The sequence below is a fragment of the Felis catus genome, chromosome A3 (assembly GCF_018350175.1).
Source record: "Felis catus isolate Fca126 chromosome A3, F.catus_Fca126_mat1.0, whole genome shotgun sequence".
NCBI classification, from domain to species: domain Eukaryota; kingdom Metazoa; phylum Chordata; class Mammalia; order Carnivora; family Felidae; genus Felis; species Felis catus.
In genome coordinates this window covers 79,433,131-79,448,498 of record NC_058370.1, presented here as the reverse complement: position 1 = coordinate 79,448,498, position 15,368 = coordinate 79,433,131, and the positions used below count along the sequence as shown (strand labels likewise).

The 15,368-nt window shown below is 37.9% G+C and overlaps 1 protein-coding gene and 1 non-coding gene across 4 annotated transcripts in view; both read left to right on the top strand.

Annotated features, from left to right (window-relative positions):
• Positions 1–15,368, top strand: part of USP34 (ubiquitin specific peptidase 34) — a 249,863-nt gene that overhangs the window by 33,528 nt on the left and 200,967 nt on the right. For all 3 annotated transcript variants that reach the window (XM_045054250.1, XM_045054251.1, XM_045054249.1), the window contains exon 2: positions 9,639–9,726. In XM_045054250.1, coding sequence (XP_044910185.1) covers positions 9,639–9,726 — 88 coding nt within the window. The remainder of the gene's footprint in view (positions 1–9,638; positions 9,727–15,368) is intronic.
• On the top strand, positions 10,561–10,704 carry LOC111560002. Its single transcript, XR_002741448.1, has one exon. It is a non-coding gene; the product is annotated as a U4 spliceosomal RNA (small nuclear RNA).

Sequence of the window (15,368 nt, the reverse complement as noted above, 5' to 3'; positions counted from 1 at the left end):
TCAGTTTTCAATTCTTTTTTAAAAATACTTATTTTGAGAGAGCGTGAGAGATTTTAGTGCATGCTTGACCATGAACAGGGGAGGATCAGAGAGAGAGGAAGAGAAAGAATCCTAAGCACTCCCTGCACTGTCAGCACAGAGTTGGATGTGGGGCTTAATGTCATGAACTATGAGGTCCTGAACTGAGCTGAAACCAAGATAAGGAGGTTTAACTGAGCCACCCAGGTGCCCCTCAATTTTTAAAAATATATACACTTAGAAATGGGATTTCTGGATCATAAGTAATTGTGTGTTTAATTTTTTTTTGTTTGTTTGAGTAATCTCTACACCCAATGTGGGGCTCAAACTCAGCCCCACAAAGAGTTGTGGAAAAGCAAAAAGTTGTATGGTGAAGCAAAGAGTTGTATGCTTCACCCACCAATGGAGGTAGCCAGGCACTCCCTATGTTTTTTGTTTTGTTTTCTTTTTGTTTTTTGAGTAACTACTATTTTTCATAGCAGTTATACCATTTTACATTCCTGGTAACTGCACAGTGGTTTCGGTACATCCTTGCCCATACTTGTTATTATTTTTTCTAAATAGTAGCCAACCTAATTGGTATGAAGTGATATCTCATTGTGGTTTTGATTTGTGTACTTAGGTTTGAGATCAGAGTGTTGATTCTTCAAACTTTTTTCTTTTTCAAGATTGTTGTGGTTGTTTGGGGTCCTTTGAAATTCCATATGAACTTTAGGGTGGAACTTTTTATTTTTGCAAGAAAACTGTGCTCCTCACCCCATTATTGGGACTGTGATAGGGATTGTATTGTATTGACTTTGGGCAATGTTGACATTTAACAATGTTAAATCTTCCAATTCATGAATGTGAGATTTCTATTTATTTGTCACTAATTTCTTTCAGTGATGTGATTTTCAATTTACAAGTCTTGTAGCTCTTTGGTTAAGTTTATTCCTAAGACCTTTATTTTATTTTATTTTTTTTGAAGTTTATTTATTTTGAGAGAGAGCACGTGAGCAGGGGAAGGACAGAGAGAAGGGGAGAGAGAGAATGCCAAGCAGGCTTGGTGTTACCAGCATAGAGCCCAACATGGGCTTGATTCCAGGAACCATGAGATCATGACCTGAGCTGAAATCAAGTCAGATGCTTAACTGACTGAGCCACCCAGGTGCCCCATAAGTCTTTTATTCTTTTGATACTATTATAAATGCAATTGTGATTGTTTTTCTCTTCTGATTGTTCATTTTTGCTGTATAGCAATGCAACAGATTTTTGTATGTTGACTTTGTGTCTTGTTACTTTATTGAATTCATTTATTCTAACAGTTTTTTTGGTGGACTTTTCAGAGTTTTCTCCATGTAAGATTATGTAATCTGTGAACAAGTGGTAATTTTACTTCTTTCTTTCCAGTTTCTTCTTGCCTAATTGCTTTGGCTAAAACTTTCAGTACTGTGTTGAAAGGAATTTGTGAAAGTTTGGCTACTTTGCCTTGCTCCCCATCTTAGAGGAGGTTTCAGTCTTTGACCATTGAGTATGATGTTAGCTCTCTGGCTGGAGAGCTCTAGTTTGTCTGGCCCTAATACCATGTCCTTCCCTTCCCTTACTGGTTATGGGGTAGATATAATGGAATGAATTGGAAAGCTTGTGTTGGTGAACTGTTAGGCTGCTAGGTGGGCCTTAGCGGGGAGGACAGGTGTCTGACTACACATAGGCTTTTTCCACAAGGTATGTCATCTGTGTTTTGTGTTACGGAGAGATAGGATTGTTGCAGCCATTCTGATCCCTGTGTTTGTAGGCTGCGGAAGGAAAACTGGCATTGTGTACTATGGTTTCTTTTTACCCGCTCAGGTGGTTGACCCTTTAGTGTTGTAATATAGTTCCTTACAGGTTTCTTCTTTTATTTTTTAATGACTTAGGTACGTTTTCTTGTTTTTTGTTTTTTGTTTTTTTTTTTTTGTTCTCAGAATCTTTCTACAGAAGAGCAAAGTTAAACACTAAGTTTCTGGCAAGAGGATTAGAATCCTTCTTTCTTTTAAAAAAATTAAAAAAAAAATTTTTTTTTTTTTTTTAAATTTTAGAATGCATACAAGTGGGGAGGAGCAGAGGGAGAGAGAGTGAATCTTAAGCAGACTCCATGCTGAGCACAGAGCCTGATTCAGGTCTCGATCCCAAGACCATGAGATCATGACCTGAGCCTAAATCAAGAGTTGGATACTTAACTGACTGAGCCACCCAGGCGCCTGAGAATCCTACTTCCTGAGAGCCCTCCACCCCTTCTCCTCTTTTCCATCTGTATCATTGCTTCAGTTCATGGGGTTGGAGGGCTTGCTATTGAAATCTACAAACCAAGAGTTTGTTTTTAGTAGTTGCCTTATCTCTTTCCCCAATATATTTTATTCTGTAACGGATTTGTTGTCAGAAACTTCTCCCTGATGGATGGTGTATGTTTGGCTTGCAGGATATCAAGTGTTGTTACCTTGTTAGGCTTTTGTTTGGCATATACTTCTGCCTTATGCCTTTTCCTTATCTTCCTGGTCAAAAGGATTGTTTTTACTTGTCTTGGTCCAGCTAGTATTACTGGAGAAGAATATTTCAACCTCCTGCTTGGACTACCAGAATTTCTGGAGTTGAGTAGGGGAAAAAGTTGAGTAGGGGAAAATTTTTAGACAAAAATTAAGCTCATACACAATTAGAGGAATAATATTAATAAAAATGTAACATTCTTACTGGTTTTTAGGGGATTTCCCCCTTCGTATTCATGTTTTACAGTAATGCAAGCTCTCATATGATTAAAGAGAAGACCCTGGGGTGTTGGTTGTGTGGGGGAAATAAATAGAAGATCCTATTAGTACATGAAGAAACTATAATAAAGCTGACAGTCTTAAGAAATGCCTTAGGGGCTCCTGCGTGACTCGGTTGAGCATCTGACTTCAGCTCAGGTCATGATCTCACTGTTCATGGTGTTCAAGCTCCACATTGGTCTCTGAGCTGACAGCTTGGAGCCTGCTTCAGATTCTCTGTCTCCTCTGTCTCTCTGTCTCTCTCTCTCTGTCTCTCTCTCTCTCTCTTTCTCTGTTCCTCCCCTGCTCGTGCTCGCTCGCTCTCTCAAAAATAAACAAACATTAAAAAAAAAAAAAAAAAAAAAGAAATGCCTTCTTGTGCATATAGTGATTGGTTTGTTGCCTTCATGGACCCCTCTGTTTTCTAGTTTGTAAAGCTGTGGACAAGGTGAAGTAGGTGTGAAGTCATTAAGGTGATGGATTCACGAGAATGGTTATGTTCAGTTTTTAATTTTGGGGGGGAAATCATTATTAGAATTGAATGCCCTCAGGCCTCTTTATATCAAAAGATGAGGCATTAAATCTGCAGAATATTGACTGACACTGGTTTGATGCAAATGCCAATGGGGATTTAACTGTGCTAGTATTTTTTAAATTTTAAATCAGACAGTTACTTTTTTTTATCAGTGGTCTGGCCATAAAGTTTCATAGGTTTTGAATAGTTTGCTCCTAACCTTGTTTTATTGTTGTTAGCCTTCTTCTTCTTTTTTAAGATTTTATTTTTAACTAATCTCAGCACCCAATGTGGGGTTCAAATTCATGACTCCCAAGATCAAGAGTCACATGTTCCACAAACTGACCCAGCCAGGCGCCCCAGCCTTATTATTCCTTAGGGCAAGATTTTGTATCACATGAGTCTTCTCAGGAATGCTTATGTGACATACTAGGAAATGCTTGTACAGAGACATATACATGTTTTCAATATGACACTCATGGCTTTCAGCTGCATGGTTTCCTGAACCAGATCTTTCTGGTTCAGCATCTCCAGAGAGAAAACATAATTGTTTGGAGAGTGTGTGGTGTGTGTGTGTATGTCTGTGTGTGTGTGTGTGTGTGTGTGTGTGTGTATGAAGGGGGAATTGAGGGGATGTCTTAACTGCTTCTTAATAAGATTTTATTTATTTATTTTAATTAAAAAAAATTTTTTTTTAATTTTTGAGACAAAGAGACAGAGCATGAGCAGGGGAAGGGCAGAGAGAGAGAGGGAGATACAGAATCCGAAGCATGCTCCAGGTTCTGAGCTGTCAGCACAGAGCCCGACGTGGGGCTCGAACTCACGGACTGTGAGATCATGACCTGAGCTGAAGTCAGACGCTTAACCTACTGAGCCACCCGGGCGCCCCTTCTTAATAAGATTTTAATATCTTTTAGCTCAACCTGTATTCCTGCTATCAGAGGTATTCCATGTTTCCAATTCCTGAGATTTTCTGAGGTTTCACGGGAAAAAAATTAGCCTATTTCTGTTCCTCAGTCTCTGGTTGGTTTTACTAATAAGGGTGGTTTTACTAATAAGTCAGGTGTCCTCTTATTACACGTTTAGTTGTTTTTGCCCTTGCATGTTAGTTTTCTTTTGTTGTTTTAGTAGAGTTTTGGGGAGGAAGTGGAAGGAAAAGGGTATGTTGAATCTGGCATATTTAACTGGAAAAAATTAATTATGAAAATAGGTTAGACCCATTAAAAAAAAAAACCCTAATAGATATACATGTGCTTGCCAAATTTAATGTCTGTTAATATTTTATATTGGCTTTCATAAAAAAAATAAAAATTGATACAGCTAAAAGTATTTCTTGCCTATCCTTGTATCTTTTTACCCAGATGGGACCCTTCTCTTGATGAGGATGTGTATCATTACAGTGTATGTAATTATTCTGTAATTGTACATGAGTCCATACAAGACAGTTGGTTAAAAGTTAACAAATGGTATTATACTGTATCCTTTTACAAGTTTATCATTAATCATTTTGAATTTGTATGCTAGACATTTTGATGCATAGAGATTTGGTTTATTAACCTAAATACCCCTTTACTTAAAAAAAATTTTAATGTTTGATTTTGAGAGAGAGAGAGACAGACAGACAGACAGGGTATGAGTGGGAGAGGGGCAGATGAAAGAGGGAGACACTGAATCTGAAGCAGGCTCCAGGCTCTGAGTTGTCAGCACAGAGCCCCATGCAGGGATCGAACCCACGAGCCATGTGATCATGGCCCGAGCTGAAGTTGGATGCCCAGCTGACTGAGCTGCCCAGGCGACCATACCCCTTTACTTTCTAATAGATAGTACTTTTCATTTTACTCATTTGTTTGGGTTCTTCTATTACTCAACTAAAACTAGTCTTAATTTTATTTATTTATTTATTTATTTATTTATTAAAAAAATTTTTTTTTTCGACGTTTATTTATTTTTGGGACAGAGAGAGACAGAGCATGAACGGGGGAGGGGCAGAGAGAGAGGGAGACACAGAATCGGAAACAGGCTCCAGGCTCCGAGCCATCAGCCCAGAGCCCGACGCGGGGCTCGAACTCACGGACCGCGAGATGGTGACCTGGCTGAAGTCGGACGCTTAACCGATTGCGCCACCCAGGCGCCCCTTAATTTTAATTTTAATTAATTTATTTATGTATTTATTTATTGTTTTTGAGAGAGAGAGAGAGAGAGAGAGAGAGAGAGAGAGAGAGACAGACAGACAGAGAGACAGAGCGTGAGTGGGGGAACGGCAGAGAGAGAGAGGGAAACACAGTTTCCCTGTGTGGAGAATCTGAAGCAGTCTCCAGGCTCTGAGCTGTCAGCAGAGAGCCCGATGTGGGGCTCAGACCCACAGACTGTGAGAGTATGACCTAAGCCAAAGTCAGCCACCCAGGCATGACTTATTTTTTTTAAAAAGACTCCCTTCCTCCAGTTAAAGTTTTGCCTTACAGTATATTTTTGCAAACTGCCCAAGAATAAGGAATACATATGGTTGATATTTAAACTTTAATGTCAGTCCTGAAATAGGTATAGTATGAATGCTGTTTATAAGAAATATCTTCTGGGGCGCTTGACTGGCTCAGTTGGTAGAGTATGCAACTCTTGATCTTGGTGTTGTGAGCTTGAGCACCACATGAGGCACAGAGATTACTTAAAAAATAAAATAAAAATACAGGGGTGCCTGGGTGGCTCAGTCGGTTGGTTTAATGTCCTTTGGTTTTGGCTCAGGTCATGATCTCACGGTTTGTGTGTTCGAGCCCTGGGTTGAGCTCTGCACTGATGATGTGAAGCCTGCTTGGGCTCCTCTATCACCCTTTCTTCCCCTATCTCTGCCCCTCCGCCACTTGTTTGTTCTCTTTCTCTTTCACAAAATAAATAAATTTTAAAAACCTTAATAATAAAATTTTAAGAAAAAAATTAAGTTCTGGATAATGGGCCCTTGTTCCTTTTTTGTTTTTATTTTTTAAAAGATTTTTATTTTATTTTTTTAAAGTTTATTTATTTATATGGGGGGAAAGGCAGAGAGAGAGAGAGAGGGAGAGAGAGAATCCCAAGCAGGCTCCTCGCTGTCAGCACAGAGCCTGCTGTGGGGCTTGATCCCACCAACAGAAAGATCATCACCTGAGCTGAAATGAAGATTTGGACACTCGACCAACTGAGCCACCCAATCGCCCTGAAGTTTTTTAATTTTTTTATTTATTTTTATTTTTTTATTTTTATGTTTGTTTATTTTTGATTGAGAGAGAGAGAGAACAAATGGGGGAGGAGCAGAGAGAGAGAGAGAGAGACAGAGAGAGACAGAGACAAAGAATCTGAAGTAGGCTCCAGACTCCGAGCTGTCAGCATAGCCTGATGCGGGGCTTGAACCCACAAGGTCATGTGAGGTCATGACCTGAGCCTAAGTCAGACGCTTAACCACTGAGCCACCCAGGTGCCCCATGATTTTTTTATTGTTAGGAAATCTTGGTATCCAACCACTCTGTGAGTGGTACTCACACTCATCACCCCAAGATCAAGAGTCATGTGGTCCACTGAGTGAGCCAGCCAGGCACCCCTGTTTTAATTTTAATTAAATAATATGTGCCTTATTTGAAATGTCATATAGTTTTGCCAGGCTTGTAACAAAACTCAGCAGTCTCTACCAGCAGTCCTACTTTTGCTCTCCTAGAGGTAATTACTTTCTGTTTTATCTGATTTTCCCCCCTAGATTTTACCTTCCTGTGTAATAAGATTATATTGTTACATGTTAATAGGTATTTTCAACTGTTGACCTGCTCCTATGAGAGATTTGTTGGTCTGTTTATGTCCATTTATGGAAGAGTTAGCATTTTTTAAAAATATTTTTTTTGTTTATTTTTGAGAGAGTGCAAGTTGGGGAGAGCAGAGAGAGAGTGATAGAGGATCCAGAGTGGGCTCTCTGCTGACAGCAGAGAGCCTGATGTGGGGCTTGGACTCATGAATGGTGAGATCATGACCTGAGCTGAAGTCACATGCTTAACCAACTGAGCCACCCTGACACCCCAAAGAATTAGCCTTTTTACCCTTGCCACCTCTTTCCAGTTGTTTTAGAATTAGTATTGTGTATTTATATTATTAGGATCATGTAAATACTCACTCTTGAGCAGAGTATTATACTGTAGTTACATTTCTTGTACAGTGTCTTTCATTCCTGTAATTAGTAGTTGCCAATTTGTATGCATGAGTTTGTCTGCCCCTGCAAGCTTGAGATGTTTTAAGAATCTTTAAGAGACTAAATTACATGTAAAGTATATGTTTAATCCCCTCCCCTCTGAACCATCTTACTTAAAGTCCTTTTATTATCTCTTTAAAAAAATTTTTTAATGTTTTATTTAGAGAGAGAGAGAGAGAGAGCGCGTGAGCACGAGCAGGAGAGGGGCAGAGAAAGGGAGAGAAAGAATCCCAAGCAGGCTTTGTGCTGCCAGTGCAGAGCCCAGTGCGAGGCTTGAACCCAGGAACCATGAATCGAGTCGTATGATTAACCGACTAAGCCACCCAGGCATCCCGGTCCTTTTATTCTCTTGATCCTATTTGAACTAGTATCCTTGGGATGTGTGCACAGTAGTCTGTCATGGATCTCCCTTCACATCATCCTGGGGATTCTCCTTGAACATGAACTTGGAGTGGCTGGAAGTCTCTGTCATTGGAGCTATTGACTCTTGATTTCAGCTTAGGTCACAATCTCAAGGTTCTTGAGTTTGAGCCTCATGTTGGGCTCCTCCTCCTCCATGACAGGGCAAGACACGAGTATAGTGGAGTCTGCTTGGGATTTTCTCTCACTGTCTCTCCTGCTCCCCCTTTCTCTGTCCCTCCTGTGCACAGATACTCTCTCAAAATAAATAAGCAAACATGAGCTTCTTTACACATAGTGCTTTCGTTTCTTTTTCTTTCTCTTTTTAATTTCTGAACTCTTAACATCAGGTTTTTGCTTACAAATCACTTACTTAGAGACTCTCTTCCTGACTTCTTCATTCTGCGGTGGGTTATGCTTATATTTGATACACAGTACTCTACTTGGTTTCTTCTTGGCATTTATCACAATATATGTGAGTAGTTTTACTTACTCATTCACCTCTTTTTGCCCTTACTCTTCATCACTTGACTAAGTTCCATAAAGTGGGGACTGTTACCATTTCATTTACCGTCGGATATTTACTACTGAGGGTATACAGTACTCAAAAAAATATATGAATGTATGACTTTTAGATACAGTGAAGACTTAAATGCTGAGGGTGATATTATCTTGTTGGACTTTGTCTAGAATGGAGTTGGCACACCATGGCCCAGTGTACCACATCTTGTCAGCTGCTTGTTTTTGTAACATGGCTGATGCTCGTTTGTTTACACATGGTCTGTGGCTCCTTTCAAAATACTGTGGCTGAGCTGCTTAGTTGTGAAAGAGACTGTATGGCCTGCAAAGTCTAAAATATTTGCTTTCTCACCCATTAAAGAAAAGTTTGCTGACTTCAGTCTTACACAGTTAAACATTTTACATTAGAACACTGATTTGGACCATTAGGCAAACTGTAGTTTTTGAAAACACTTTTCCCTTCTGGATTTAACTTTGGATTCCTTTTATAATTGTATATACTGTATATGAAATGCCAGTATGTCAGTCAAGGTCCAGTCAGGGGCTTGAAGAAGCAATTTATTAAAGAGAAGTACTTATACAAATGTTAGAGGTTTAAAGAATGAATGGGACCAGGAGGACAACCAGAGATGATGAGGAAGACGACGATGAAGATGAATGACGACAACTACGATAACTGAGGAAGCAGCTCTTCCCTGAAGCCTGGGGAAACAAAGGAGGAGGGTTGTCAGAATCTAAGAGTCACTCAGAGTCACTTAGAAGTGGGCCCTGTGAAGGAAGCTCAGATTTAAAGTTAAGAGATGCTACTTGGCTATTTCTTGTACCTCTGAGAGGAGTACCATGAGATTGGTTCTTGGAAGCTTCCCTTTGGAATCAGTGCTGCTTCTGAGTGACTAACATTTCGTGGTCTCCTCCTGCCTTCTAGTCTTTTAGTGCCATGCAGGCAGTGGAGGAAGATCTTAACAGGAAGCCAGCTGGAGATGAAAAATATAGCTTGCATCATCACAAAGCATAGAACAGAAGGTGGATTTGAAGTAGAGAGACAACATTAGAATAACTGGCAAAGTGTCTTCTCCCTCACTCCTTCAATACATCTGTTAAAAATATCTGAAATATTTGCACTTGTAAATCTAGGTTTTTTTTTTTTTTTTGGTAAGTATTGTCTTTAATACTGGTTTAACATTATTTATTCCTAATTTTAAAAAGTATTTTTTCTACTTTATTTCAGTATCAGATATAGAAGGTGGTGATGGACTGCAGCTCAGAAAGGAACATACTCTCAAAATATTTGCTTATATCAATTCCTGGACACAGAGGTATGCATCTTTAAGTACTTTAAAGACTAACTTTGTGAGTTGTACTTTAAATTGGCATTGGTTGTCATGAAATTTACTTTTTAGGATGTTCGATTGTGTACCTTTGGTCATTAAGTGACAGTTGATCGATATTTATTAAATCTTCTTCCCTTAAACATGAGGCCACTGATGGTTTTATTTTTAAAACATGAGAATAAAAATCAGGTTCTTTAACTCCTCTTTCATTATTTAGAAATGGAGTGAATGAAATTCTAACAATAATTATTTTGAGAGATAAAAGAATTTTTATGGCATAGATTGAGACCTATAACAAAATTAATCTGTTACAAAAATCAGTTCTATGGTAGTGGACACTTTGACCCTTGTGGAGGCCACTTCTTATTTGTTCCATTTGCATAATAAATAGGTGTATTAGTCCAATTTTTAAGAAATACATATTGAGAATATATATAGAATCAAAATTTGTAACAGGAATTTGTAAATTCCTGTTCTCTCAACATGATGTTAGTCTGTCATGGCTAAAGATTCTTTTTTACTTGTTTGCCTGTCCCATTAGTCCTAAAATTTTTATGGGTAGAAAAAAATTTTTTACTTCTGGGTAGAGAATGTTTGAAGCTTTGTGTGCAATGATTAGTGAACATTTTAAATGCATTTAACGTAAATAAATGTCCTGAGGTTCACAGTCGAGCTGATCATAGAGTTTATCTTCAAATAGCATTTGCTCTAGGTAATAATCCGTTTTTCTTATGTTTTTTCCTTCTTTGTCAGTAAAATTGGTACACATATTTGTTCTACAAAAGATTGAGATTGTAGTTATTTAAAACTTAAATGCCAAGCTTTGCACAGTGGCAGTATTGTAGCCAGTGAGGTTTATCTGAGGCGTGATTATGGCTGATTGAAAACTTACATGCCATCATTATTGGTGTCTCTTTTCTGAGTCTCAGCCAGCTGATTTACTTTTGGCTAAGTTTAGGAATGGTTGCCAACACCTCTGTTCCTTTCCTTATGGGTAGAGTAAATGATTGGATATTTCCTAATACTAATGTTAATGATTTAAAATTAACGTTAGTAGTCCAAAGGATTTGCTGAGTAATGTTGCATTTGAGTTATAATTTTGGATGTATTTGCTGTAACTACAGCGAGGTGGCAATGTGCTATGCCACTAAGTAAAGTGAAATTTAGAGAAATGATTTTCATGTTTCACCTCTAGCTATTGGTGGTGCTGGGTGGAAGTTACATTTTCCATTCTTAGTCCACTTTTATCATTGATGTATACTCTTAATCCTTAGATCAGGAATTTTTAACCTAGAGTATGTGGATGGGAATGAAATTACAAAGGAAGTATTGATGTATATAATTTTAGGCATAATTTGTAGGTTTTATCATAATATCAAAGGATGTTTGTCCCCAAACTACAGAGATCCTCTTAACTTTTATCTCTTCTTGTTCTAGACTATAGTGGTTAAGAGTGTGGCTGTGGAACCAGGTTGATGTGGCTTTGAGTCTTTCTTTTTTTTTTTATAAAAAAATTTTTTTTTAATCTTTATTTATTTTTGAGAGAGAGAGAGGGAGTGTGTGTGTGTGTGTGTGTGTGTGTGTGTGTGTGTGTGTGTGTGAGAGAGAGAGAGAGAGAGAGCAGGGGAAGAGCAGAGAGGGAGACACAGAATCCGAAGCAGGCTCCAGGCCCCAAGCTGTCAGCACAGAGCCTGACGCAGGGCTTGAACTCAGGAACCGTGAGATCATGACCTAAGCCGAAGTTGGATGCTCAACCTACTGAGCCACTCAGGTGCCCCTTGAGTCTTTCTTTATCACCTGTTTACTAGATAATTATGACAGATTAGTTAGCTTGTAAGTAAGTTCTTAATTCCTTACTGTGGAATGAGAATAATAATAATAAAGGTACTACTATCTTAGGTTGTAAAGAGAGTGCTAAGCCTAGTATCTGACAAAAGATCTTTTTTGTTTTGTTTTATTTATTTTGAGAGAGTGCAAGTGGGGGAGGTGTGGAGGGGGCAGAGAGAGAGGGAGAGTGTAAGAATCCCAAGCAGGCCCTGCACTGTCAGCACAGAGCTGGTTGCGGGGCTTGAACTCATGAACTTTGAGATCATGACCTGAGTCAAAATTAAGAGTTGTTTGCTTAACCAACTAAGCTACCCATGTGCCCCTCTGATAAAAGATCTTAATAAACACCTATTTTAATTAAAATTGTTAAAATTTAGTTTAGCAAATGATATACATTGAATGTTATATAATCTAAAGTTTGAAAAGCTGAACTAGAAAATAATTTCTAACATCTAAAATTCTATTCACATATTGGTAAGTATGAACAGGTTTTTTTTTTTAAGTTTTTTTTTAACTTTTTTTTTTAACGTTTTATTTATTTTTGAGAGAGAGAGAGACAGAGCATGAACGGGGGAGGGGCAGAGAGAGAGGGAGACACAGAATCGGAAGCAGACTCCAGGCTGTGAGCCATCAGCCCAGAGCCTGACGCGGGGCTCGAACTCACGGACCGCGAGATCGTGACCTGAGCTGAAGTCGGACACTTATTAAGACCGACTGAGCCACCCAGGTGCCCCAAGTATGAACAGTTTTTAGCTGGTAGTAAAAAATACCCAAAAGTAGAATGTTAAAGTCTTCATTGTTCATGCTAAGGAAGAGAGGATTGATAATAAAATACCCAGGTGGATCACAGTATTTTGTGATAAAAAGTTTTGCCTATTCTCTTCTTGTCCCTCCCACCCACCGCAGTCTTTTTCTTTTCTTTCTCATTTTTTTCTTTTTTTTAATGTTTATTTATTTTTGAGAGAGAGAGAGAGAGAGCGCGCGCACACGAGCGGGGGAGGGACAGGGAGAGAGGGTGACACAGAATCCTAAGCAGGCTCCAGGCTCCGAGCTGTCAGCACAGAGCCTGACGTGGGGCTCTAACTCATGACCTGGGAGATCATGACCTGAATGGAAGTCAGACACTTAACCGATTGAGCTACCCAGGCGCCTCACCACAGTCTTTTTCTTAGGCATGAGAAAATATTGTTGCCTAGATTAAGATGATGGTTCTTGTGGGTGATAAACAGCAATTAATAAGGCACAGTTAATCTTCAAAAGAGATTGTTAACTTGGAGACCCATGATTATGGTAGTCCATAAATGTACCTTAGCACACTATTGAACCCATGACATTTCATACAAAATGTTCCTAATAGGTTTTCTGGGAGAAAAGTACTGTTAATAGCCTTCATAAGATTATCAGTGACCAAGAATCATTATTTTAATATATTGACTAGAATATAGGTAAAGGAGTATGTTCACATTAAAAATAGTGTATTGATAAGAATTTAATATTTATGAGAATTACAGCTGTATTAATATTTTGTATTTTTCTTCCTATCTTCCTATTTAAATAAACATTGTAAACTTTGAGAAAATAGAGAATCAACGTGTAAAACAAAAAGGCATGCTACCATCCAGAGTAACAACTGGTAATTTTTTTGGTATAGCCCTGGCATGAACTTGTGAACTATACAGTTTAAAATTTTACAAAATATGATTTTATTACATTTATGTTTTAGAGTCTGATTATAGTTGACTGTGTATGAAAAATCAGTCTCTCCATGTCCTCAGGTATTATCTGTCATCATTTTTAAAAAATTGTTTTAATATATTTAAAAAAATGTGTATTTTTGAGAAGAGAGAGAGAGAGAGCATGAGCAAGGGAGGGGCAGAGAGAAAGGAAGACATAGAATCCGAAACAGGCTCCAGGTTCCAAGCTGTCCGCACAGAGTCTGATAGGGGGCTCAAACCCACGAACCATGAGATCATGATCTGAGCCGTAGTCAGGGAAATTGTATATGTTAGTTTAAAAAGTTATTATTTATTTTATTATTGCAACTGGGAATGGAATGAGAGGAAGACTAATTCAAAGTAGGCAGAGAAGATTAAGACAGTAAATTGAAGAATACAAGTTAAGAAAAGAGCATATAAAGGTCTGAAAGTAATACCATGGATGATAAAAGCGTTGGCTGATAACAACGGTGCCTTTTTTTTTTTTTTTTTTTTTTTTGGACTTGTTTAGAACTTACCACAAAACAGGCTTAGGTTTCTGTCTTGTAAATTCCACATTCCTTACCAGACAGTCAAGGCTCTTACTGTTTCCTACAAAGTCTACTTTTAAATTTTATTTCATGTTTTCTCTCCTGAAAGAATTCTGGGTACCAGCAAGGGTGAGGTTCTATCGGTTTTTTTATTTTCAGGCTAAAAATTGTGTCTTTCATACCTGCCATTTGTGGTTGCTAAATGTTTGAGGATGTTGCTTTTATTTTTTCATTGTTTTAGTAAACTTTTATGTTTTTAAGTAAATTCTGCACCCAGCATGGGGCTTCAACTTGTGGTCACGAGATCAAGAGTCGCATACTCTTTTCACTGAGCCAGCCAACTGCCTCAGTAAACTTTAAGAACAGTTTTAGAGGCTGTTGCTTTTGAATAGATGAGTGTATGTTCTACACTCTTTAAGGCTCTATGTTTTCTTTTGGCATTAAGAAATTTGGCAATATTGATAAATTGAGTGGGATATGGATATTGACCATTACTTATAAAGTAGTGCTTTTCATAAATTAGTTCATAAATAAAAAAAACCTTTTGCTGAGGTTGGATACCGTGGATTAATGGTGTTTTCGTGTGTTCCATAGCACCAGGCCAGGAAAAACATTAGATCCATTGGAATATATGTTGTTAGATGGAATTATAGAATGCAAGTTAAAAACTAATTTAGTTTTGACATGTAGATTCCTCATGAATGTTGAGTTAAAATTTTTTTCTTAATTGGAGCTATGTATTTTATGCTAGACATTTATAGATTTTATCATGTTACGTTCTTTTTTAAAAATTCTTTTCATTTTTTAAAAAATTTAATTCTCGTATGGTTAATATACAGTGTCAAATTTGTTTCAGGTATACAGTATAGTGATCCAACAATTCTGTATATTACTCAACAATTCTACATATTACTCAGTGCTCATCAAGATAAGTGTACTCTTTTTTAATTCCCTACACCTATTTCATCCATCCCTCTACCCACCTCCCCTATGAAAGTCATCAATTGGTTCTCTAGTTAAGAATCTGTTTTTTGGTTTGTCATTCCCCCCCCCCCCCTTTGTTCATTTGTTTTGTTTCTTAAATTACATTTATGAGTGAAATCCTATGGTATTTGTCTTTCTCTTACTGACTTAATTTTGCTTAGCATTATACTCTCTGGATCCATCCATGTCCTTGCAAATGGCAAGTTTTCATTCTTTCTTATGGCTGAGTAATAATCCATGTGTATGTATATGCCACCCTTTTATCTGTTTACCTATTTGGACACTTGTGCTGCTTCCCTAATTTGGCTGTTGTAAATAATGCTACAATAAATACACAGATGCATATATCCTTTTGAATTAGTGTTTTCATATTCTTAGGGTAAATACCCAGTATGCAATTACTGAATTGTGGGGTAGTTCTATTTTTAATATTTTAAGGAATCTCCATACTGTTATTTTTTTAATTTTTAATTTTTTTAGTTTATTTGTTTTGAGAGAGAGACAGAGAGAGGGAGAGAGACAATTCCAAGCAGGTTCTGCACTGTCAGCATGGAGCCTGATGTGGGGCTTG